The sequence below is a fragment of the Haliotis cracherodii genome, unplaced genomic scaffold (genome assembly GCF_022045235.1).
Source record: "Haliotis cracherodii isolate W230 unplaced genomic scaffold, xgHalCrac1.p SCAF_5, whole genome shotgun sequence".
NCBI lineage: Eukaryota > Metazoa > Mollusca > Gastropoda > Lepetellida > Haliotidae > Haliotis > Haliotis cracherodii.
In genome coordinates, this window is record NW_027266308.1 from 42,250,713 (window position 1) to 42,277,208 (window position 26,496).

At 40.3% G+C, this 26,496-nt stretch overlaps 1 protein-coding gene across 1 annotated transcript in view; it reads right to left on the minus strand.

Annotated features, from left to right (window-relative positions):
• LOC139444023 (uncharacterized) overlaps positions 1-9,203 on the minus strand; it is a 46,277-nt gene extending 37,074 nt beyond the window's left edge. The window contains exon 1 of the mRNA XM_071224925.1: positions 8,949-9,203. Within this exon, the coding sequence (XP_071081026.1) occupies positions 8,949-9,203 (255 nt within the window). The remainder of the gene's footprint in view (positions 1-8,948) is intronic.
• Between the last annotated feature and the right edge of the window lie 17,293 nt (positions 9,204-26,496).

The window sequence follows — 26,496 nt, forward strand, 5'->3', positions numbered from 1 at the left end:
CTCGGGGATGCATCAAAGCCAAGAAATCATTAAACACACAATTACGGTACACTGGGATGCAGCTTCTGTAATGATCTGAAGTGAACAATTGACTTGCATTTGCATGTGTTTGTGATGGGTGCCACCGTTAGGGCAGGATATGCACACCTTTTTCGCGACACCTGATATCATCAGTGTTTTAAAGTGATTCAGAAACACATGTTTATGATACAGTCGAAATTGGAAATTTCTGGAATGGATTTCTTAAGTTTATAGAAAGGGACTTGACACTTTTATTCAATACTTGAATATAGTAACTGGAGAATGACCTTGAACTTGGTTGGTAGTTCCGGTTAGGCTGCTCATCTTTATCACAATCACCTGGTGCCATTTAATTAGTCGTTTCCATTCCCTATAGATTGTTGCATTTTCAGACATATGCACTGACAGAAATAGTAAATTTCACTGTCCACTCAGACACTAACATGTTAAGAGACTTTACTAACCAGTTAGTAAATATTTCCTAAATAGACTAGTAGGTGACCTATCGTAGATGAGTACAATTTATAAATCAGTCAGTAGTGATTGCTGTCCACCTTTCAAAGAATATTCTTCTCATAACTTACTAACTGCAATAGACTAGTAGGTGGCCTATCGTAGAAGAGTACAATTTATAAATCAGTCAGTAAAGATTGCTGTCCACCTTTCAAAGAATATTCTTCTCATAACTTACTAACTGCAATAGTATATTTACTAATCTTGTTGTAAGATTTACTACATTTTAATAAATGTTCGTTTCTGGGTCATTTGCGATTCCAGATGACAGCTGCTGAATACAATTTGCAAAAAAAAACAAGTAAATAAGAAAATTGCATGAACCATACAGGTGAAAGATAACATACAATGATTTTCATTTTAAGTATATTTACTCTATACTAAGAAAAAGTGATTGACAGGTAAAAAGAATAATATTTCTTCATTGAGTACATGCTATAAAGTTCTAAATTAACACGCCATAAAGCCATTATATACCTGACATGCTGACTCATAATCATCCTAATTGTTGTCTCAAAATGGAGAGCGTGACACTGGCCAAGGCACAAGTGGGGAATGTCACGTGGTCTTGACGCCGAAACTGAATAAAGGATACCCATTCTCTCCACCGCTGCCGCGTGCAATCTACCAGGCAGAATACTATTTTTGCTGTTTACTAACTTTCTGGCCGCTGCTACTAATTAAGGTAGTAGAATTCAAACGATCAGCTCTATTTCAGCTATATGGCGGCCTGTAAATAGTCGAGTTCGGACCAGACAAACCAGTGACTGCGGGCATGCTCAACAACCCATCCTCTCTCGCTACGATGACAACAATCAGACAAGATTTGGCCATCAGATCCCCATTCCAGTTGAATGTTGCAAGCATGGAATACTGGGGACCTATTCTGACCTATCCCGCTCCTGAGATATGACTCTAATATACAGCATGCTTATGTTAACATCCAGAACTAGTGTCTTGCAGGGGGACGTTTTGAGACCGCCCCTTTCTTTCTTTCCTCAATTAATAAAACGCAACGTTGGTTGTTGATGAGTTAAGAGATGATTGGTATCTCTATCACATCAACGACGTCAAAAAGCTCAAGAAACCCTCATTTATAACAAACCATGGTCTGGTCTAGTCTCAACTCCAATCGATTTCTTAGGCAAAAAGTTCCTTTGTCGTGATAATAGATTTTCAACGCTTTTGCTTTCTCCCCGCCTCCTATGTTTAACATCAAGATGCAAGAACGTAACGAGCCCATTATCCATTCATGTTATCGGGGATAATTCATCACCATTATGTTTCATGTCAATAATCTCCCCGTTGTTACCGAGTTGTGGCTACCGTATCTTCTCCGTTCCTCTTTTCGGTATATCTTTTTTGTATATGTCACTACTGGGGACTGTAGATCAACCAATAAGAAAGTCTGTCAATTTGCGCTGTAGGATTTACAGAGTACTTCTACGTCTCCGTTCGTCTGTAAATTAAAATTATATTTTTGAAATATATTTACCCATCTCTTCATTACCGACATACCTCCAAATAACTTTTCTTTATTTCAATGAAAGTGAACTTTGAATAGCTATTCCAGATCGAAAACAGAAAACGATAAGGTAACCGCAGCTATGTCGTCACCCTACCATTGTTTGTGTCAGAGTGCAAGGAAAGATTCTGACAGAGCTATGTTTATTGGAGAACACGGGAGTTCGAGCCTGAAGCTATCATAGAACCAGCAATGTATGGAACAGGAAAGAACAAGCTCCGACTTTATCGACATTTTAAGACAAGTTTTGAAGTTGAACGGTATTTACAGTTTCCCCTACCCCGGTCTCACCGCCGTGCAAGAGCTCTATTCCGCTGTGGTGTTGCCCCGCACCGTGTTGAGACAGGTCGCTACAATAATATACCATTGAATGAACGGGTGTGTTTTAACTGTCATGAATGCGTGGAGGATGAAAGCCATGTTTTATTTCATTGTCCTTTATATAAAAACATTACTGATAGCCTTTTAACTACATGTGCGAATCTCTGTGCTACTTTTCAAGTTTTATCTGATGTTGATAAGTTCTCTTTTATTATGTCCAATGATGATTTGTTGTTTCTAACGGCCAAAACCTGCAAACTTTTACTTGAAAAACGCAAGAATATTTTATATAATGATTTACCTTCGTGATATATTTTACCACTTATAAATTCTACTTGTATTTATTTTTATGTGACCTCGTCTCTCATAACTCATACTGAGTGGTTCTGTACTTTTATCTATGTTCTATGTATATATGTATGTAGTATGTTGTACAGAAGTGAGACGTAAATAAACAATTGTCTGTCTGTCTGTCTGTATCCTACAGTGTGTCCTGAATGAGTGTCAAGCGTGGTTTGGGGTATAACAAAGGACCTTCACCGCCACAAAAAAACAGTCAACTTCATCCCATGTGTGGGAAAATATGACATTTTAACATAAAGTTTATAACCCATATTGCGACTGTCCCGAAAATGACTCGTCAATTATATGGAAAGGTTATCATTATAGATCTACTGGCATTGGATCCATATAAAACGTCAACATCAACGCCAGACAATAACCAGTCTTGATTATTCGCCGAAACAGATTCTCCTGGGCGTGGGCTTGGGCGTGGACAAATAGCGGTTTAAATTATATTTGAATGGATCACTGAAAACTAAATTGACACGCGTGATGGTATACCCATCCGCCATGTTTGTTTGATGCTACTACTATAGCAGCACGTGACAATGTGACTTTTTATTAAATAGGGCGATAAAGCTCAAGATTACTCCGCCCGCGTTTGTATGGCTTAATATGATTAAACCTCACAATTGATTATCAAAGCTATTCATAAACATAGAAAATGTGACATCAACATGGAAATATTACTCCATAATAGAAGATCCATAATGTGTGCGACTACCTCATCAATGACATCCATCGGGGATAGATCTCAATAAATAGATACTATCAGTATTTTTCATTAGCTTTGGAACCTTAAAATGACCTTTACTTACGACAGCATTTGTTCAAGTCGTTAATAGGGGGGCGAGCGCCCAAAACCCGTTAATTTAGCGAGGCGGCGAAAAAAATAGAAACCGTTGCTAAGGAAGGAGCCCGTGCACATTCCTTACCGATATGGCGGAAGTTATCAGTTATCCGTTATTCTCTATAGCCTCCATGTGTAAGCACATAGATCATCTGCCCAATGAAAATTCATTTTATACTGTAAATATTAACATCTAGTAATTTAAGTTGACAAAACAGGTCTGATGAAGCTGAAATTTACAAGGAGTCAGTCACTTGTTTAAATAACTCCGAAATTAATTTCAATTTGTCCCAATGAACCAAACAGGTCTGTCATACATTAGATGGCATTTGGTATGTTGGCTCTGTGGAGGGCTCGATTATACATGGCTATACAGGGCAGTGGACAACCACAAAGAAAAATATGGGCCGAGAACCCCCTCGGGTGCAACAGGAATATATTGTTTAAACGTGTTCTTTACTTTTAAGCACAGTCTCCTCACTTGTAAACAGCAGGCGTAATTCAAAATTAAAATATCGTTTTAAGTTTCAACAAACTCAGTAAATACGCTGTCGTGTCACTGGATTTTCTGGTCCATCGATCACTTGATTGTCTGCTTTGTTTATAGGTCGCATGGCATGAGAACTACTGTGTAGCGTCACGCTACAGGCATTCACGTCTTTATGTACATTGTGGGAGTGGCGGATGCTAGCGGTAGAACAGGACATGCTTTCCTTTCTCACGACCACACTGATGTTCAGTGATCCTTGTAGATACTTTCCTCGGCTATTCCACCCTTTACGCCCAATGGATTCTCTTTCTGAGAGTGGTAATTCCCTGACATCGACGTCTCATATTTACCTTGATTTGACATTTTCATATGTGTTCACATTCTCTCAAATTGTTGTAGGGCAAGTTTTAGAACATTCTGTATCCATGATGCTGAAACGTAGAATCAAGAAGGCAATGATGTAGTTCTAACTGTCCCAGATATAACGCTTCCAGAACATTCGTTGCATGCCGTGTAGATAACGTCTTGACACGTGTCTATAATGATTACCATGTAATGAGACTAAACCGGTCTTCTTTGTCGAGTTAATTTTACATTTGTGCATGGATCTTCCATTATGACAGTAATGTCGGTCGAAATTTCTCAAATTGAAGTGTGGCCTATTTCCTTCACAATTTAGATACCAAGGTCACACTTGTTCAATATTTGTTGTGTGTGTTTAACGATCGTGTTATAATAAGTGGCAACATATTGATGATATTGAACTATGTAAGTGGCTGTGTTTCTTTCAATATGTTTGGCAACAATCTGTCAGTGAGTGTCACATAATCTCGGTCAGATGTTCGAGTCTGGACCAGACAAACCCCAGACTGAAAGCACTCGCAGCAAGGCAACGATGCAAGGTACCGATACGATGGAACGCAATCAGACAAGCCACACTCTGTATCACAAAACGTCAACGCCAGAGAACGACCAGTCTCGACCATCCGCCGATTCCATTGGACGCAAAAGGCCAAACAGCGCCATTACCGCTGAAAATTATCAATGACACCAGGTGTTCACGAACGAGGGTAAGCATGCCCTCCCTACCGGTAACACCTGCCACGGGATCATTTTAACCACACGGTGATCATTTTACCCGGTTCATCCTATTTGCCAGGGTTAACTCCACACCAATTGTATCCCGGAAGACCCATTGGGTACAACACTCTAATAGTTATTCATTTATGTTTTAACAATATCTGTGATGAGTATCCCTATGTTAATGCTCAACAAATCACATGTATTTGTTTGAAGCCTATAAATACATAACCCGTACAGTCTCATGTTTACTGTCAAATGACAGTTTTACTGTGTGTCGTTATGGCAACATATTCCATCTTATCTGTTCCAAAGAACCATTCTATATTTGTCCTTCTGTATAATTAATGACACAATTGTAAGTGATACTGGCTCAATATAGCTACATCGGGTACTTGACCCAGTGAGGTTATATGGGCCTAAAGCTATCTTCCGGGTGTAAAATGAAGTGGTCAATCATATTATGTTAACATATGAGTGTATGGTATGCAGACACAGTACTTATATTACGTGATAGCTACGTTGAGACAGCCACAGTATCTCAAAAGAAATACAAAAGATAATTTTACCACACGGAGATTCCAGGGTAGATTTGCCGACACAGATTCCATAGGACGTGAGAACTAAACTAGTGATGAAATGTATTTGAAAGGATTGCTGTTCGCGAAAAGATGAACTTGTCCTCTCTCGGCAGCGCTCGCTACTCACGCAATTTTCATTAACAAAAGTAAGTGCCAGTGAGTAAAGAGGTGTGAAACTCCAGTTACAGGTCATAGCATTGGCAAGCATCGCGCATCATGTTTACAAGCGTCTAGTCATAGTCAGTAAATGCCTTTGAATATCTGCCATAATATGTCTGGATGACGTAACCAGGCCTTTGGTGATTTTGTTTCTTAACGCCGTATATTCGACAATATTCCAGCTATATGACGGCGGGCCTTTTGTGGTGAAACCTTAATTAAAAATAAAGCGACAAAACCCTTTCCATATCCAATAGAAATCTCTGCATAAAGCAGAGTCGATAATACGATTTCGACTATATCATTCGCATGTGTTTATGAACTACTATCAAATACTGATGATACCAGGTGTTCGCGAAAAAGTGAGCGTATCCTGCCCCACTGGTGTCTTGAAACTGGACTATAAAGACTAAGATGTGTCATTTCTCTTCCAACCAGCAACAAAGTTACAACGGAGGTCACGCACAGTTAGACTAACATATAGTCTCTGAAATGAACATATCATACAGAAAATAAAAATCTAATAAAAAGGGAGCCCAGTGATTCTCTTCATTTTCAGACTGCAGTAATCTAGACTTGCCAAACATTATAGACTTGCATGGGCTGTAGTTGATATAAATGTATCAGGGTCTGTAAGACAGACTAACGCACAGTGTGCATAACGCTTTGCGATTTCTGTACTTTGGGCCGCGTGAGCCGCCAGCAGCAGTTCAGTGTCATGCTTGCTGGGCAATAAGGAGTGTTTAAGGTCAAATGTGAGACTATTTGAAATCGTAATCATCACGACTAAGTGATTGAGAAAATTAAAATGAACATTAAGTATGTATCAATCTTATTTAAAATAATTTCCAAGCTTTGTGGGTTTTTTTCCTTCGATCGATTTAACTTTTACAAATATGATAATATTTTTATTTATTTATTTAAGATAATTCATTTGTAAAAACGTCTTATGTGATTATAGATGAACAATTAGGTACTTGGGCTGTATCATAGATAGTCACGTTTTTTTCAGATTACAATTCATACATACAGGTCATGTACACCATATATATTATGTATTATAATAATTTGTAAACAAAAGCGACAAAACCCTTTCTATAAATTTCCATAGTCATAGGAAATCTGCTAAAAGCAGAGTCGAATGTACGATTCCGACTGTATCATGATCATGTGTTTATGAATCATTATTAAATAGTGACGATAGCAGGTGTTTGCAGACGTTGAGCATATCCTGCCCAACCGGCGACACCCGTCACAAACACACGCAAAGGCACGTCAGTTGTTCAACTGAAAAAAACACGGGAACATAAAGTACAACTCAAAAAAGGGAGCTGCATCGGTAATGATTTTAGTCACTGATGCGTCAAAGTTGGAAACGTCCTTCACAAAGTTTATATGTTCTTTTACTCGGACGGGCAATGAATATCTCGAACTGTTTACATTATTTTTCAAATTCAGTTTGAAAACAAGGTCTTCTTTCGATCTACTCTTTTATATGATCGCATGCCTGCACGAGCGTCATTTTATTTCGATTGTTCTGACTACAATATATATGTGATTCAAGTTGCAAAATTTGAGGATGCAAAACTGATACCTGTTTACTTGAAAACTTTGGGTTTATTATTTAATAGCTCTGTAGTAACAACAGTTAACATTTTGTAATTTAAAACAACGTATCTTTATCAGTAGATTGGAACATGAAGCGGAGTGGGGATGTATGGACACACGGCGGCCATGTGTCCTGTCTCTATTTATCCCTACGCCACAGATCACTGTCATTTAGAATTGATTGATTTAATATCTCAAGCAAACAAGGTATATGGGACATTATATTAAGTCCAATTGCGGAATATATGTGAAACGTAATACTGAATATATTTTGACGACTCTTATACGCCCATATTGATGTATCGTATTCATATCCTTGCACTGTGGAATTCAACATGAATAACAAAAACAGTATGTTACTTGGAATACAATCCATGACTTTCAACAAAGGTCGTACAAAACATGTTCTCATGATGTATATTGAATGAGACGGTAATGTGAATACAAAAAATTGTGATGCCTGAATGGCAGCTTGGGTTCTATTCTCCCCAGGGAGCTGAGAATGTAATTGGGCCATGGTAGTAATAGTGCAGACAAGGAGCATTCTTCGCGGCATGGATACAACGCAATATAAATCTGCATTTATTTACTTTCATGTTGTGTATATATATTTCTTTAATACACGACTGGATGTGTGCATAAAACATTGACAGTAGATATTGTGGTTTATGTAAATAAAAATTATTAGTGAACTATTTCAACATCGAGGAGTATTTCAAGGATAAAAGAAATTATACTGATTCAATATTACCGATATGCATCTTCATCACAATGCATAAAAGTGTTAAAAGTATGGCGATGTATACTACTCAAAACAACTAAAAGAGTACCTAAAATTGGAAGGTTGTGTGTTACAATACCCACCAGCTTTGACAGATTAACCGTAGTCAAAATCGGGTGTTCTTTAACTTCTTTTAAGCAGTATATATCTAAATCTTGGTTAGGCCGCAATAAAATAATACTTTTCTTCCGATAGTGTTTTGATGTAAGGAGACAGGTCATGTTTTATATTTGTAAAAGATCAGTTCAACTTCTTTTGACTAGAATACATGTAAATTCTGATAGAGGTATTCCGTGGCGTGTCAGTGGGCGGGATGTCATCTCGGAACGGAAAGGGTATATTAGAAATATTCTCACAAAGTAGTGTCCATAGGACCTTGAAATTATATCAATTAAGTACTTATATTTTTGGTTGCTGTTTTGTTTGTTACTTACGCCGCATTCAGCAGTACTCTAGCTACACGATGGTAATTTAACCGAGTCTGGACATGACAATCCAACGATTGGCGTATGTTTGTATATACTTGTCCCTGCCAATGCCCCCAAAGTCCCAAATCCATGTACTATTCGGTATACATTTATTTTCCCTCTTTCTCTGCATAACATCTTGTACCATAAGTAATGGATTTGGCTCTAACACAACACTCAGAAGATGAAAAAAAACTTGAAGCGACTTACCCACGATTCAAACTTGGAATGATCTTTGTTTAGAATACACTGGTCTTCAATTATTTTAGTGCGCACATATTTGGGAAACTCCAGTCCAATGATGAGAGCCACAGATAACAGAAGTACTCCAACTAAAAACAGACCTAGACCCAGGATCTTTGTGGACATAGCCTGTTGGGGTACCTTATTGTCCGAGTCCTTCCTGCTCCAAGAAGGGTCTAGCACAGGGCCCCGATGGACCGGGGCGGTGTAATTCCTATGCATCTACTGTGCAGATCTCTACACGACACGAGTCCTCTTAGTTTGTCACGCAAATTATTCAACTGTCATCAATGGTAATATTACAAACGTTTACCATTATCATATCAGTTAATTTAGTTTTCCTTCACAAGCACGAACGTTGCTGGAATTGTCCAGCAACCACCATACCACTTGAATCTGTTCCGCTATATCCTCTAAAAATGGCAGCGTTGGAAATGTCAATACTTCTCCAAACCCAAACACGAGCCTATCTTAGTGAGAACGCAGTATATATTATTTCATTGCAGCAATAATCAAGTGTTCCGCCAGCGTAAAAAAAATCCACTCGCTGGTTCATCAGTGTGGATGAAGATACTGGCAGGTTGAGCATATTTACACGTTTGCTCGTCGGTGTTGCCTTGACATACACGTGCTAATAACTGGGAATAATCCAGATCAAGTAGAATGACACGAGCTTAAATTAATCCGTATTCGTAATGCATATATTCCGGAGTAACATATGCTGCAAATGTCAAATTTCAACGCTTACGTTGTCCACTTTCTTCTGCGTTTAATCCAACAGGTCGTCATTATCGGTACCGTCTTTCACGTTCAGTTGCGAACCTTTGGTCTTGATCAATATAACAGATACTTTTCACTTTAACCCAATCCGAAAAAAAGACGAATATCCATTTTCCTTCAGATCAACTGTGGTCGGTGTTTCCATTATCTAGCATGCTTACGTTGTTGCCCAGTGGTCAAGGAGTGGACGGGCTCTCACTAATGTCAGATACCATATACCGGAGTATGATCTCTGCTAATGCCCAGGTTGGCGAAGTATTATTAGCCTGGGGCACAGGTGGCGTTGATTTACGTCGTCCAATAATCAATTACAGTCGGCGAAAGTTGTTAAAATGGTTTTGTCACCAAGGCCAACTACGCCCATTTGGCTTCACAACTGATGAACATGATGGAAATCTATGGATGACATAAGGTGTGGAATCAAATATCTGTGAACGTCTGATCGTCAACAATAACAGGCAGAAAGTTACCTACACCGAAACCCCACTGAGCAGGCGAGTCCTTTGTATGCGATGGTTTCTCTTGGCCGTCTGCTACCACCTGCAGACGACACTTATATTGATCTCGTGGCTTCTCGTGGTTTTCCGCTGAGTACGAGTTCAGCTTTAGGATTGCCCGCGGTAACAGTGCTGGGGGCTGTCTGTTTGGCCATCTCGCCAGTCTCATCTCTTTAATGCCCAATTAGACGTCGTCTGCTCGGGTCGTTAAGCATGTCATGTCATTAAGGGCAAATTCCTCTCTATAACAATCGGCTCTGATGTTCTTTGTGCAGTAAGGCAACTGTACTGGTAGTAAGGTATATTTCAATGAATAATTCACAACTGAAACAATGCAAACGACGTGTGGGTTGTGTGCTTTGTTCAATGAGTTGTGTTTCTAATGTATGACAGGGTTAATATATATTTAAATGTATCACGATTTTTATCCTGTATTAACTCATATTGGTCAGGTAACCATACTAGTGGTTCTCATATATATAACCCTGTCATACATTAGAAACACAACTCATATATATATGAACACCATTAAAATGAGAACCACTGTTATGGTTACCTGACCAATATAGGATAATACAGTATCAAAATCGTGATACATTTAAATAACAATAATTCCGTGTGAAATCCACTTATACCGAGGATACCACTAAAAAGCATTAAGAGCAGATAAATCACGTTTGTTATACAAAAATATATCCACACAGAATATAGATATTGCACTTCTACACCAAGGCGATCTCATCCGCACTAACAATGCATTGCACAGAAGGCAGATGCACGATTGTTAGCGCACCTGCCTATTACGTTCACAGGTTGAAAAAATAACTCCATACATTATCACGTCTAAACTTAACAATGTCTCCTGTTTCGGCTAACAATAGATCCCAAAAGCCCACACTCCCGCCGCTATACACAGTTACGTCACTTAGTCATACAAGGATCCGCTGTTCAATGGTTCGAATCCCAAATTCGACGCACTTATGATCCTTGAACTGTCAGCAACATGCATCTGTCTTTCTCCAAGTGATAAATAAATAAATTAAAAGACCATTAAAATTCTAAGATTTACATTACTTTGAGCTCTCCACTCTCATCAAGGTACTGAGATACTGTTAAAAGCGGCGTTAAACCCAACTGTGTCGTTGTGATGTAATGCGATGGTCAAGTCCAGAGTCCTGTATCTCGTCCACTCGGCTCAGTCCAATCCATGTTGGAATTGCACGTGACACAACACAAACTAGCGACAGTCGTGAACCTTGTATAACCAAACCGTTTAAAGTGCATACATTGTTTTTGGTAAGCAAAGAATAACCTGTCTTCAAGAACAACCGTCGTGCTATGCGAGCTGTAGTATATTTAAGGAAGTCGTGTCACCCTGATTAGATGTCCAGAGTACACTTGCGTCTGTTCCATGGTTTACAGCGAAGTCATGCCATGGGGCGTAGCTAACACTAGTGAGTGAGTATGGTTTTAGGCCGCTTTTAGAAATATCACGGCGGGGGACACCAGAACTGGGCTGTGTAATTTTATGGGTATAATTTTACCCATGTCGGGAATCGAACCCGGGTCTTCGGCGTGACGAGCGAACGCTTAAACCACTAGGCTACCCGACCGCCCGTAGCTAATACTAAAGACAAGTGTAGACAACCAACTCAGTACTGTAACTGTGGGCCACGAAGCTGCTGAACCGAAAGCACAAAGCGCTCCAGTTAATTGGGGATGGGGGAGAAAAGCTTGACATTTAAAGATTGCAGGATATGCAATTTAGTGCTATTTATTCATACATCTTTGCAGCAAATATAACCAAACATACAGGCTGTAAAAAAACATTGTTTATTTTACATTTATTTAGGTGGCAATTAGTTTACATTCCATTAAATAATGTTTAATCATTGCATCACCATCTACATCTCAAATGAAGTCAATGCATCTCTTTTTCAAACCGCCAAATACTTCAATGACTCTCTCAATGCTCACAGAAACGTATTTGTGCACACGTAGTTCATTCTCACCAGTACACTAATATCCAGCCACAAAGACATATTTTTTTAAAAATAAAACGATATTTTAAAAACAAAATGTAAGTGTGGGCACATGCCTGTTGTGCCTATAGGCCTCGCCCCTGTCATTTCAATTATACAATTGCTGCCTGTAGTATTCTGTAGGTAGCGGAACAAGCCGAGTGAATCCGAGTGGAATTGAGTCATACTTAATGTCAAGGAGAAATACATAGATGAAGTAACATTATTACCACCACAAGCTGTGTGTGACCGACTCGTCACTCGAAAACCTTATATGATGTTGAATCTTTGATATTATTTTTTTCATTTCAAGGCATATCTGGACGTTATCTGTGACCGATGTGATCCACGTGCAGCAAGTATTTTTGGCTGAATCCGTGTGTGACGTTTGTCATCAAGTAAATGGAGGACACGGCGATATTCTTCATCTGTACATGGGGACAGTGTTATGATGCGAGGCGGGCTGTGTAATGGCAGAGACTATCTTCAGATCTATATGGTATTGGGAAATGGAAATGATATGATCATATCAGCTATCATGGGAGTAGGCCATCAGATCTAATGGGTTCTAATGATTGGTGTGGTGAGATGATGATGTCGTTAAAGAAGTCGGGGTCAAATTTGCATTTTGCAGCCAACGTCACCGATATAGAGAAAGATCACCTCAGTTGGCCAGACATGCACGAATTCTTCGAGGCATGCTTCTGACGAGTCGGCTAGTGTCAACTTGACTCATGTCTTTCGATTCAACAGTGAGAGCAACACCGAGTTCGTAGGGAGTGGTGGTAGATTTTTACGTTAAATTACGCATCTGCCATTGACGTCCCAGACGTGTTCAATGGGGGCAAGGTCAGGACTGAGTGCTGGCCATGACATGACACGTGGGTGTTTTGTAGAGGAATTGGGTCACAATCCTGACACGATGAGCACGTGCATTATGAACTTGAAAGATGAAACGTTGCCCAACACGTTGTGCAAATGACGCCGCGAGTGTTTCAATGGTATTGTCATCATATAGCTGGAATATTGCCGAGCACGGCGTCAAACAAACACACAAACAAACAAAATGTATCATTTCACGATTGACGAAGGAGGTGTAGGGGAGCAGAGATCTGTAAACAGTCTCTGATCGCATGCTAACTAACCATTATCCAATGTCGAGACAGAAATGCATGAAGTCTCAGACACGACATCATTTAGACCAAATCCACCTTCCCTTTTATGTTCAGATTGGCGTGACTGACCATTATTTACCAAATATCTATTATTGATGGGGACGGTTTGACGTTCAAGTCACCATCCTCATGGGCAGAATCAATATAATCATTAAACAAAAGTGATAAATCTTCAGCAATTGCCTCCTGTGAATAGAGGCCACCATCAATGGCTCCTCCGCATGCAAGATGAAGGTAGGGAACATACTGCCCATCCTTTGTTCAGAACTGTGTAGTGGTTGTAATTTGTCAACGAGCATCCAAGCGTGCAATGGAAGAGCATAATAAACAGATTTAACGGAATTAGTTACACAAATTATAAACGCAACAGTTTGAGATACGCTGTACTTCTATTGTCATAGGGTAGCCTAGTTGTTAAAGCGTTCGCTCGTCACGCCGAAGGCCCGGGCTCGATTCCTCAAATGGGTACAATGTGTGAAGCCCATTTCTGGTGTCCCCCGCCGTGATATTGCTGGAATATTGCTAGAAGCGGCGTACAACCATATTCACTATAATGTCGTACACACATATATCGTTCAGCGACCTTTCCCGTTAGTCGACAAGCATTGGTTGCTGAAGCCTAAACATTATACATTATAAACATTATACCCGGAATCTTCACGGGGGGCGAGAGAAAACAGAAGGTAGTCGGTTTAATGACAGTTGTTCAGTTTTCCCTTGAGTTGGTCGAATCCTGTGTTGGTCTTTTTGTATTCTGGATTCGCAACGATTATGACCTTTGGTTTGTCCGTTACAAACCTATTAACGAACAAGTTTTACCACTTTGAGCTGCCATCCGTTCATAACAAAAACTGTGAAAGCAGTCAAATGTTCCCGTGTTTTTTTCCGGTGAACAATTGACTTGCCTTTGCATGTGTTTGCGACGGGTGCCACCGGTGGGTGTTTTGTCGTTTCTATTGAACACAACTGTCACTCTCACTCGCGCTTGCATTCCAGCTAACTAAAGCTATATGAGGATTAGGTGGTCACAGTGTGGTCTCCTGGTAGCATAATCGTTCCTCGACGCCGTAGGTCCTTGTTTGCGTTGTCAATCATTGTTAAGAATACCCCAGGTTCGATAATTACAATTGTATGGCCGGAATGTTGCAATAAAACAATATCATTAATATAATAAAACAATATTCATTGATTTAAGCAGTCGGCTCGCCTCAAACCAGAACATGTGGCTACCTCGGCCGGCAGTTTGAGGAATCCATAATGCAACTTGTTCTACTCACGTGACTATCACATGACTATCACGTGACACTACACAATCCGCCCTTAATCGTTACCGGATGTATAGTCAGTTGGCCACCCGAGGGGGGAGTGAGTATGGTTTTACGCCGCTTTTAGCAACAGTTACAGTAATATCACGGCGGGGACACCAGAAATTGGCTTCACACATTGTACATATGTCGGGAATCGAACCCGGGTCTTCGGCGTGACGAGCGAACGCTTTAACCATTAGGCTACCCGACCGACCGCCAACAGATGATAGCCATAGTTAAACTTTCGTTCCAAATCGTTCCTGTTTACCTACAACCTTTTCTGTTGCATAAATAGGTATCTGTACACACTTTTCATTGGGTAATAAACGTGAATTTTCGGAGGGTCACAATTGTTTAAATTGAAGGAAAATTGACTGTAACATTTTCATTTAATCGTCAAACTATCCAAATTATATCCTGTATTACAGGTAATATTATACCAGTGTAGAATACAATATTGTTCCAATATTGTCTGTAAATATTAGAGTTTTTCAGATATAATTATTAACTAAATATATATGGAATTAAAATATTCATAAAGTCTCCGTTACCTATTAAAACATACGAGTAAATTCTACTCATTCTCCCATTCCTTTCTTGTATAACCTTGAAGATTGTCTTTTACATTCTACATTCTTCACTAGGTTAGAACCATGTGATCCCAATAATTCAGCAGAGATTATCTTTACAATATGTACCCAGACATGGAAATACATGCCACCCTAAACCCATTACAATATTACTGACCATGCCTTTATTCATGTATATTTGTATATATTTCATATGTCATCAGTCTTATATTCAAAATGTCATTATCTAACATGTTCTTAAGTTCAGCTATTGGTGCCAAAAGCTGAAACACACAAGAGGGAAATTATGCCAGTGTAAAATACACTTAATATTGTTTGTTTTTTCTGATATAATTAGTAACTAAATATATATTTGAATATTCATAAAGTTTTCATTACTTACAGAATATCTACAAGCAAATCTAACAGTAGACGTCTACGTGTCATACTGAACACTGACAGCTACAAAGTGGCCGGCTGTAGTGACCTTAGATGGACGTTTCCGGCAAACCCCTGGTGTCGGTGAATTCTATTGTCCCGCGACCGCAGCTGCACAGGTGTACCAGTTACACTTATGTAATAATGCAGCATCTTTACCTAGTGACGTATCGTCGGCAAAGATTAAGATCAAGACAACGCACAAATCACCGACGAAGGAATCAAAGTGAAAACATTCTTGCCGTAAAAGGCGACTACGCTTGTCGTAAGAAGCGACTAACGGGATCGGGTGGTCAGGTTAGCTGACTTGGTTGATGCATGTCATCGTATCCCAATTGCTTGGATCGATGCTCGTGATATCAGTCACTTGATTGTCTGGTCCAGACTCGATTATGTACAGACCGCCGTCATATGGCTGGAATATTGCTGAGTGTGGCATTAAACAACAACAAACAAACAAACAAAATCAAAGTCAAAACATGCGAGGGCGATTACACGAAAAGTCAAGCATCTGCACTGGTCAGTACACAACACCACTGACAGTAAACTGTCTGATTGTTATCGTTCCTCTTCTTCTTATTAAGGTATAATCAAAATTCCAAACAAAACCTTGATTATAATATGTTAGGTTATCTGAATTTGGCTTGGAATATTATTCTAAATCGATGGTGAAAATATTAATAATGACCCGTGAAGATCCGGGTCTTCAGCAACGGGACCTACAGGATAGTGTGGTCAGGCTCGCTGACTTGGTTGATGCATGTCATCATATCCAAATTGCTTGGATCGATGCTAATGATGTCAATCACTGGATTGTTTGGTCCAGACTCGAGTATGTACAGACCGCCGTCCTATGGCTGGAATATTGCTGAGTGCGGCGTTAAGCAACTACCGCGGGGAGAAAGAAAACGTTGATAAACTATTAATGCGTTTCCAGACTCAAAACGGCTTACGTCATATACAGTTGATTCTTGCTATCTCGCAGAAACCAACAGAAATCGTTGCGATAACAACAGGCGTGCCCCTACAACGTTGGTAAAAATATTCATATATCTCTATTTTTATCAACACAACAAGAAATATCATAACCGAATCTCTATTTTAAAGTATGTCACTTATCGGTTATTACCTAACAATATCCACTTTAAAACTATTGATGCGAGTATGACGTCACAAGCACTAATAGCAATAAAACAACGTCCATCTTTACTTAATGGCCAAGTAATATGGCTATGCAGGGATAGTTACCATAGAGACAGCACTACCTGCCAATGTGGCTTCTATAGCAACCTGGGACTGACGTTTCCCCTTTTCAGACCTAAATCTTCGTTACAAAAAACTATTTTACAATCGATGCCAGAAGGAAGTTGAAAGGACATTAAACTTTAAACATAGTACCTGGGAGTATTGTTGTACATTGTCCAATAGCGAGTGTTACAATTTTTTATAAATTTATGGGTATAAATTATTGTTGTAATGAGCGTGTTATGGTTATGATGGTTATGAGTGAGTGAGTATGATTTTACGCCGCATTCAACAATATTCAAGCAATTTCACGGCGGGGGACACGAGATGATGATGACGTTATTGCTAAAGTGATAAAATTAGATGTAACCCATTCATATTAAGATATTAGAAGTGGTAGCAGTGATATTGGTGGCGGTGGTAGTAGTAGTAGTAGTAGTAGTAGTGATTGAGATTGGTTTTACGCCGCTTTTAGCAATTTTCCAGCAATATCACGGCGGGGGGCACCAGAAATGGGCTTCACACATGTCGGGAATCGAACTCGGGTCTTCGGCGTAACGAGCGAACGCTTTAACCACTAGGCTACCCGACCGCCCGGTGGTAGTAGTAGTAGTAGTAGTAGTAGTAGTAGTAGTAGTAGTAGTGGTGGTGGTGGTGGTGGTGGTGGTGGTAGTAGTAGTAGTAGTAGTAGTAGTAGTAGTAGTAGTAGTAGTAGCTGTGGTAGGAGTAAAAACTAATTATATAAAGGAACCCCCGAGTTATTAGCTGAAGACTGTATGAGCTTGGGCTGCTAGAGCTGAGGAGGGATGAGAATGGAAAGGGGATGAATGATTTATATTATCAAATATATGAACTGAGGGCTGTAAGAGCTGCAAAACAGCAAATCCTGCTAATCTCAGTGAAATAGTTCGGATTAACAAATGTCCTAGTTATCGAATACGTAATATTATAGTGGGTTGTTAGGGCAAGAATTGTACACCAAACTTGGCACACTTGTACTCAACATCTGGTTTATTTATACAAATTATCATTATAATTTTTCAGGATGATATAGACCGATAGCAATCGTCCGGAATACTATGGTTCCGGATTAACAAGGTTACTGTATAACATGTAAACAATGACATTCTCCTTTGAACCAAGTGTTTTGGTTAAAACAAATACAAAATAGGCAAGGACATGGCGCTGATTACTAGGTGAGGTCAGACACAATGTGTCAAATAATATATGATGTAAAACACGGTGTCGACAAAACATCGTATCTCACAGTGACGAGGGTTTCAGTGCCCTCCTTCTGTCGTCGCTACAATCATTTATAACCCCTTAAACCTCTTAAAAATTCTAAATGTGGTTTACCATCCAAGCATACGGCAGTCTTCCCACAGTCGATGATTGTATTACGCGTATAAATATATCAGAAGTCAGTCCACACAGAGATCGTTCTCGTGCTTGTTCGTGTCCAGTTCCTTGGTGTCGCCACGAGGGTGTGTTGAAATATAGCACTGGAGCGAATGTTTTAGTAATGTGCATTAATACACAGCTGAATTGCAGAGAGACGGGAAGTTTGACATTCTCTGAGTACATGTTATAAAATATATGCATTCCACAAATTGGAAACGATTGTTTGACGCGGGAGTTAGAAATAAGCCCAGCATCTCTAGACAACATGTAAACAGTCATTCCAGACAAGGCGGCCTGGTGATTGAAAGTATGAGAACAGATCTATAGGATTACGATGACACGCAGTCAACTAGTCACTGTGACTGACCAGCCGATCCACACACGAGTCACCCGACCCACTTACGAGAGTCACCCGACCCACACATGAGAGTCAACCGACCCACATACGAGAGTCACCCGACCCACATATAAGAGTCACCCGACCCACTTACGAGAGTCACCCGATCCACATACGAGAGTCACCCGACCCACATATGTGAGTCACCCGACCAACATATGAGAGTCACCCGACCCACACATGAGAGTCACCCGACCCACATACGAGAGTCACCCGACCCACATATGAGAGTCACCCGACACACTTACGAGAGTCACCCGACCCACAAACAAGGTTTGATTGACCCACACAAAAAATGTGAAGCCCGAAGCCCGAAGTGATGCAGGTCACAGACGTTTACCACTTCGGTGTAGCCCACGAGCATGGGTATGGTGCTGACAAACATAATTGGGTCGAACTGGGATTCGAACCCACAATCATAGGTTTCTGGTGAATCGCGGCGCCTTAGATGACTGGGCCACCCGGGCACCCGACCACCCGATCCGCACATTAGTTAGTTTTAGCTTTAGTTAGCTGCAATGCATGCGTGAGTGAGAGAGACAGTTGTGTGGAATAAAAACGACAAAGCCCTTTCCATAATAATCAGAAATCTCTCCCAAAAGCAAAGACAAATGTACCACGCCGACTACATGTATATCATGAATATGTGTCTTTGAATCACTAACAACTAGTAATAACACCAGGTGTTCGCAAAAAGATGAGCGTAGCCTGCCCCACACGTGGCACCCGTCACAAACACATGCAAAGTAGGAATTTCCAAATTTCCATTATCACATTAACATTGGCAATGAAGACACAATCAGCTCGTTGGGTTCCAAACCTTATGAAATGTGATCAAAAACGCACCAGGCACATGTCTCGTGCACTGCTCTGTTTGAAGCTGATCACGAAAGGTTCTTGCAACGATGTGTGACTATAGATGAAACTTGGTAGAGCACAAATCAGTCATTGCCATGGCTACAATCCACGTGCACAGCTTTGCAATCCTTCAACACCTATCTTATTCTCCTGATCTGGCTTCATCTGTTCCCAAACATGAAGAAAGCTCAAGCCGGAACCCATTTCATAGTCATAGCAGCTGTAGATATTTTTGGACAGCCTATAGAAAGACCTATACGAAACAAGAATGTAATCCCTCAAAAAACGTTGACACAACTGTACCAATATGGAAGGGCATAATGTTAAGGGCAAAATATAAGTCATGCTGATATTGTCTTTAGGTCAAGTCTGTCTACGTGAGTCTCAGAATTGACCAATCAACCCTCGTAATAATAGCCTCAGCAGTATACTAACATAAGAACTGTTTGGATACTTTTCAGAACATCATTTAAAAATTGTCTCTAAATTTAAAACTCTAGAAGGTCAGAAAGGGCCAGTATCATACATCATTCCTTGGCCTTTAATCTGTACCTGGATTGACATTGCATTAGCTTTATGGCTTGACTGAATTGTCTCGGTCGTTAATATGTTTAAACAGATATGTCATCAATTGCCTCGGCTGTTTTGTGTAAAGAAATACACTGACCTTATGCAAAAGCGTTCGAAATGAGTTATATACATAATCAATCCTGTAAAAAGGTTGCCTCTAGGAATCGCACGAAGTTGACCTCAGCCTATTATTTTTTTCCTGCACGCGAAATGTCATAATCTTTACTGGCTGAACCTTCTGGCATATGCACCATGCGCTGGTGCACTGCATATCTTCTTCCCGCACTCTGCTTATTTCGATACCTGCATAACACCTGGAGCCTGATATTGCATGACTTCAGACAGAGTAGACCGACTCCTTGTTGTATCCCAATAATGCCGTCAACAAGTACAATCTTTTAACGTCTTTTGTATGGACGCGGCCAAGAGATCGAGCCATTGTTCTGTCACTCTACGGGCAGACGCACTATCCACTTCTCCAAAGAGGCGTTCGGGGAGGATGAGTGAGTGAGTGAATGTTGTTTATCGCCGAAGTTTTATAACGCCAGTTTTTAAATACTCAAATCAGGGCCAGGCAAACAAGTGGTCTCCATTATCGACCGAAACACAGCTACTAACATAGTTCAATACCATCAACCGGTTGTCACTAATTATAACACGATCCTTAAACACATACACAAAATATTGAACAAGTGTGACCTAGGTATCTAAATTGTAAAGGAAATAGGCCACGATTCAATTTGAGAAATTTCGACCGACATTACTGTCATAATGGAAGATCCATGCACAAATGTAAAAATTAACTCGACAAAGAAGACCGGTTTAGTCTCATTACATGGTAATCATTATAGACACATGTCAAGACGTTATCTACACGGCATGCAACGAATGTTCTGGAAGCGTTATATCTGGGACAGTTAGAACTACATCATTGCCTTCTTGATTCTACGTTTCAGCATCATGGATACAGGATGTTCTAAAACTTGCCCTACAACAATTTGAGAGAATGTGATCACATACTGAAAATGTCAAATCAAGGTAAATATGAGACGTCGATGTCAGGGAATTACCACTCTCAGAAAGAGAATCCATTGGACGTAAAAGGTAAACTAGCCGTGAAAAGTATATGAATGGATCACGGAAAATCAGTTTTGACACCAGGTGTTCGCGAAAAGTGAAAGCATGTCCTGCTGTTTCGTTAGCACCCGTCACTCTTGCAATTTGCATAAAAAGTAAGTGTTTGTTTGTTTGTTACCTGCACAGCATTGCACCAGTACTTACACAAACATCCGACTCCGTCAGAGTTCGACAAGCAATCGACAAGTCACAGCTTGACACACCTGGAGACCTATTCGAAGCCGTGCAGCGGCGCGTGTTGGGATTGGGTGTTACCATCAAACATCTATGGATGCTAAACGAGTGCTCGTTAAATATTGTCCTTATAACAAGATGTACATGATTTCGTGGGTAGGGGCGATCCTATATTATCATGTTTATTCCGGGAAATTTGGGATACTTAACATTCGACCAAGGAATGCATCTTATGATTAATCCGCCCATCCGTAACGACTATTCGTGTCATTCCGGGACAAGCCGATTTGCCGATCTGTATGTAGGTTACGGAAAGACGCGAATGACCACAGATTGCCAGCTTTAAGCTGGTGTCTGAGAACCGGCGATTCTGACTCTCGATCTCGTGTATTCGTGTATTCTAATATGTGACACATTTTATACACAAACACAATGGACATTAACATCTTTTTTCTCAAGGGATGTCTATTATATTTTGAACAAATCACTTGTGTCGAATTTTCTTTTAACACTACGGCCCATGCTCTCCATAAAAAGCGACTATGCTTGTCGTAAGAGGCAACTAACGGGATCGGGTGGTCAGACTCGCTGACTTGGTTGATGCATGTCATCGTTCCCAATTACGTGGATCGATGCTCCTGATATTAATCACTGGCTTGTCTGGTCTAGACTCGATTATTTACAGACAGCCGTCATATAGCTGTAATATTGCTGAGTGCGGCGTTAAACAACAAACAAACCAAACCAAACCTTTAACACTACCGTGTGAATATAAATGCTAGCAGATGGAGCGATATTCATACCACGCGACATTACGAACCAGATGTATACGCTTTTAAATATGTACTAATGCTATTAATCAGCAATGACGGGTAATTTCAGAGTGATGGACTAGCTTCTTGTACATTATTATTAAAATAGTTATTGTTCCATATATGCATCAAATCTATATCAGATCTTATCTTGTGCTGCGTTAATAATCTCTATCTATCTATCTACCCTTAAGCTCTTAAACCTCGCACCGTAGGTTTTGACCAATCGCAACGAACATGTAAACACTGGACTCCCTTCTATCAAAGACACACGTGGGAAAGACGGTGTATTGATTATATACAGTCTACGAGTCTAGTGGCCTCCTGCTTCTGGCTATGTGTTCGGAGAACTATGCAAGCAAACACTTCTTTGTTTGAGATAATGAAATAGCGGAATGACGTCCGAGTCAGCGACATTACAACCTAACACAGCAAATCATCAGGGCAGTTATATTGTATTTCTGAGACATTATTTAACACAAAAAGAGATCAGGGTCCGAACAAAACGGAAGCGACGAATTCAGCACCTTAATAGGTGCATTGACGTAACGCCGACGTTGGCAATAGTACATCAACTTGTATATGACGGCGGCCTGTCATTCGTTACCAACTCGTCCCCTCCCTTGTTGTAGGTTACGGAAACATACGAGTGGTGGCGAATAGGCGGCCTGTGTAAATTCGTGTCTAGATTGAGTGAGTTGGGTTTAACGCCGCTTCGAACAGTATTCAAGTAAAATCACCTCGTGTCAGCCCGTAGAGATGCAGGTCATAGACGTTTACCAGTTTGGAAAAACAAATCATGCGCATGGGTATGGTGCTGACAAACCTAGAAACATAATTGAAGTGAACCGGAATTCGAACCAACAATCATAGGTTTCTGGCGTTCCCAAGGCACGCAACTCTTGACAGCGAATCGCGGCACCTAAGACAACAGGGACACCCATGCCCCCTCACCCCTCCTGTTTAGACCAGACAAACCACTGATTGATATTAAGCAGCATCCCAAACGTCATGGTAGGATGTCACACAATAAACCAGTGATGTCACACAATCAACCAGATAGGACACACAATCAACCAATGACGTCACACATTCAACTAGTGATGTTACACAATCAACCAGTGATGACACACAATCAACCAATGACGTCACACAATCAACCAGTGATGTCGCACAATCAACCAGTGATGACACACAATCAACCAATGGCGTCACACAATCAACCAGTGATGTCGCACAATCAACCAGTGATGACACACAATCAACCAATGACGTCACACGATCAACCAGTGATGTCGCACAATCAACCAGTGATGACACACAATCAACCAATGACGTCACACAATCAACCAGTGATGACACAATCAACCAATGACGTCACACAATCAACCAGTGATGTTACAAAGTCAACCAGTGATGTTACACAATCAACCAGTGATGTCACACAATCAACCAATGACGTCACACAATCAACCAGTGATGTTACACAATCAACCAGTGCAATCAACCAGTGATGTCACACAATCAACCAGATGAGTGATGTCACACAATCAACCCGTGATGTCACACAATCAACCACCATTTCTGGTGTCCCCCGCCGTGATATTGCTGGAATATTGCTAAAAGCGGCGTAAAACCATACTCACTCACTCACTCACAATCAACCAATGACGTCACACAATCAACCAGTGATGACACACAATCAACCAGTGATGACACACAATCAACCAGTGATGACACACTATCAACAAATGACGTCACACAATCAACCAGTGATGACACACTATCAACCAGTGATGTCACACAATCAACCAGTGATGACACACAATCAACCAGTGATGACACTATGAAAGCCTGAACACACGATCGGTTTATCTGCTTCGTACGACAAACTTATGAAATGTACATATTCTTAGATGTAAATATATCCTAAGAATTGGTATAATTTCACAAGTCCAAAATGATTATCATTCATTTGTTACTGTAATCCGAGTCAGTCCAAAAAATAAATTAAAGCCCCTTTCAACGTGGATTGACAGTGTAAATATCATATTGAGTTGATATTGTTTCAGCTTCCAGATAGACTAAGTTAGATCTGGATATTATATTTCATTTAAATCCTAGACTAGATATTAAGCTTTATAAAAATAGCTGATTGGCAAGAATTAGCAGAGGCTTTTAGACCTGGCCCCGTTCCACAAAGCCATCTTAGCGCTAAGGTGATCGTAACTCCCATACTTTAACACTGGCTAATGCTAGTCGTAGCGCTATGATCGCTTTGTGGAACTTTGTGTGTGCTTTGTGCAGATAAGGCCGGATGTGTCAAAACGTCTCCAACACAGCCGACTCAGTAATCTTTTTCACTCAGTGGGAGGTGGAGGTAATTTATAACGTGCTTGGTTACCAAATGAATGACCGGTTTTAAGAATCATAAAAAATATTCTTAGTAAGAGTCTTAAAAGGTTGGTTTACTACTGATTAATATAATACTCAACTTTTTTGTATGTATGTATGTATGTATGTGTGTGTGTGTGTGTTCACCCAAGCTGCCTGTGAGGCGCTAGAAGGTTGACATTATCGTCTCATCCTTTGGCGTAACCATTCATTCCTGGGTGAATAGAGGTTTATTCCCATCAAAGTCACTTGCATAACGACTTAGGACTTCAGCGGGTCGTATCCTGGACATGATTATTAATTATCTTTTATGCGATATTAATGACATTATGCTCCATATTCAAAATGGACATCGTGGTAGTTATGCGTGGTTCTGGTTATTAATGAATGTGCCATAGAACATACAGAGCAGTGGTGCAGGAAGACACTGCCATGTGTCTAACTACGACATACAGTTTAATATGTCTACACATCATCTGGCGTCCATTAAATGATGGTTAGGCCCCGAATCTTTTTAGTTAGAACAAAACCAAACATTCAACGGCCTTCGGTTACGAACGTTGGTATATTGTCACTTCACAGATACGAGTATTGTCGCGATATTGTCACTTCACAGATACGAGTATTGTCGCGATATTGTCACTTCACAGATACGAGTATTGTCGCGATATTGTCACTTCACAGATACGAGTATTGTCGCGATATTGTCACTTCACAGATACGAGTATTGTCGCGATATTGTCACTTCACAGAGACGAGTGTTGTCGCGATATTGTCACTTCACAGATACGAGTATTGTCGCGATATTGTCACTTCACAGATACGAGTATTGTCGCGATATTGTCACTTCACAGATACGAGTATTGTCGCGATATTGTCACTTCACAGATACGAGTATTGTCGCGATATTGTCACTTCACAGATACGAGTATTGTCGCGATATTGTCACTTCACAGATACGAGTATTGTCGCGATATTGTCACTTCACAGATACGAGTATTGTCGCGATATTGTCACTTCACAGATAGGAGTGTTGTCGCGATATTGTCACTTCACAGAGACGAGTGTTGTCGCGATATTGTCACTTCACAGATACGAGTATTGTCGCGATATTGTCACTTCACAGATACGAGTATTGTCGCGATATTGTCACTTCACAGAGACGAGTATTGTCGCGATATTGTCACTTCACAGAGACGAGTGTTGTCACGATATTGTCACTTCACAGATACGAGTATTGTCGCGATATTGTCACTTCACAGAGACGAGTGTTGTCACGATATTGTCACTTCACAGATATAGGAGTATTGTCACGATATTGTCACTTCACAGATATAGGAGTATTGTCACGATATTGTCACTTCACAGATATAGGAGTATTGTCACGATATTGTTACTTCACAGATATAGGAGTGTTGTCACGATATTGTTACTTCACAGATATAGGAGTATTGTCACGATATTGTCACTTCACAGATATAGGAGTGTTGTCACGATATTGTCACTTCACAGATAGGAGTGTTGTCACGATATTGTCACTTCAAAGATATAGGAGTATTGTCACGATATTGTCACTTCACAGATATAGGAGTATTGTCACGATATTGTCACTTCACAGAGACGAGTGTTGGTACTAGTATAGGGCTGGGACGGGTCTGGTGCATACTGAGTAGGACCCGGGTACCCACAGGACTACCCGGACCCGTGGTTAGTCGCGTGATATATTGTTTAATGACAAAA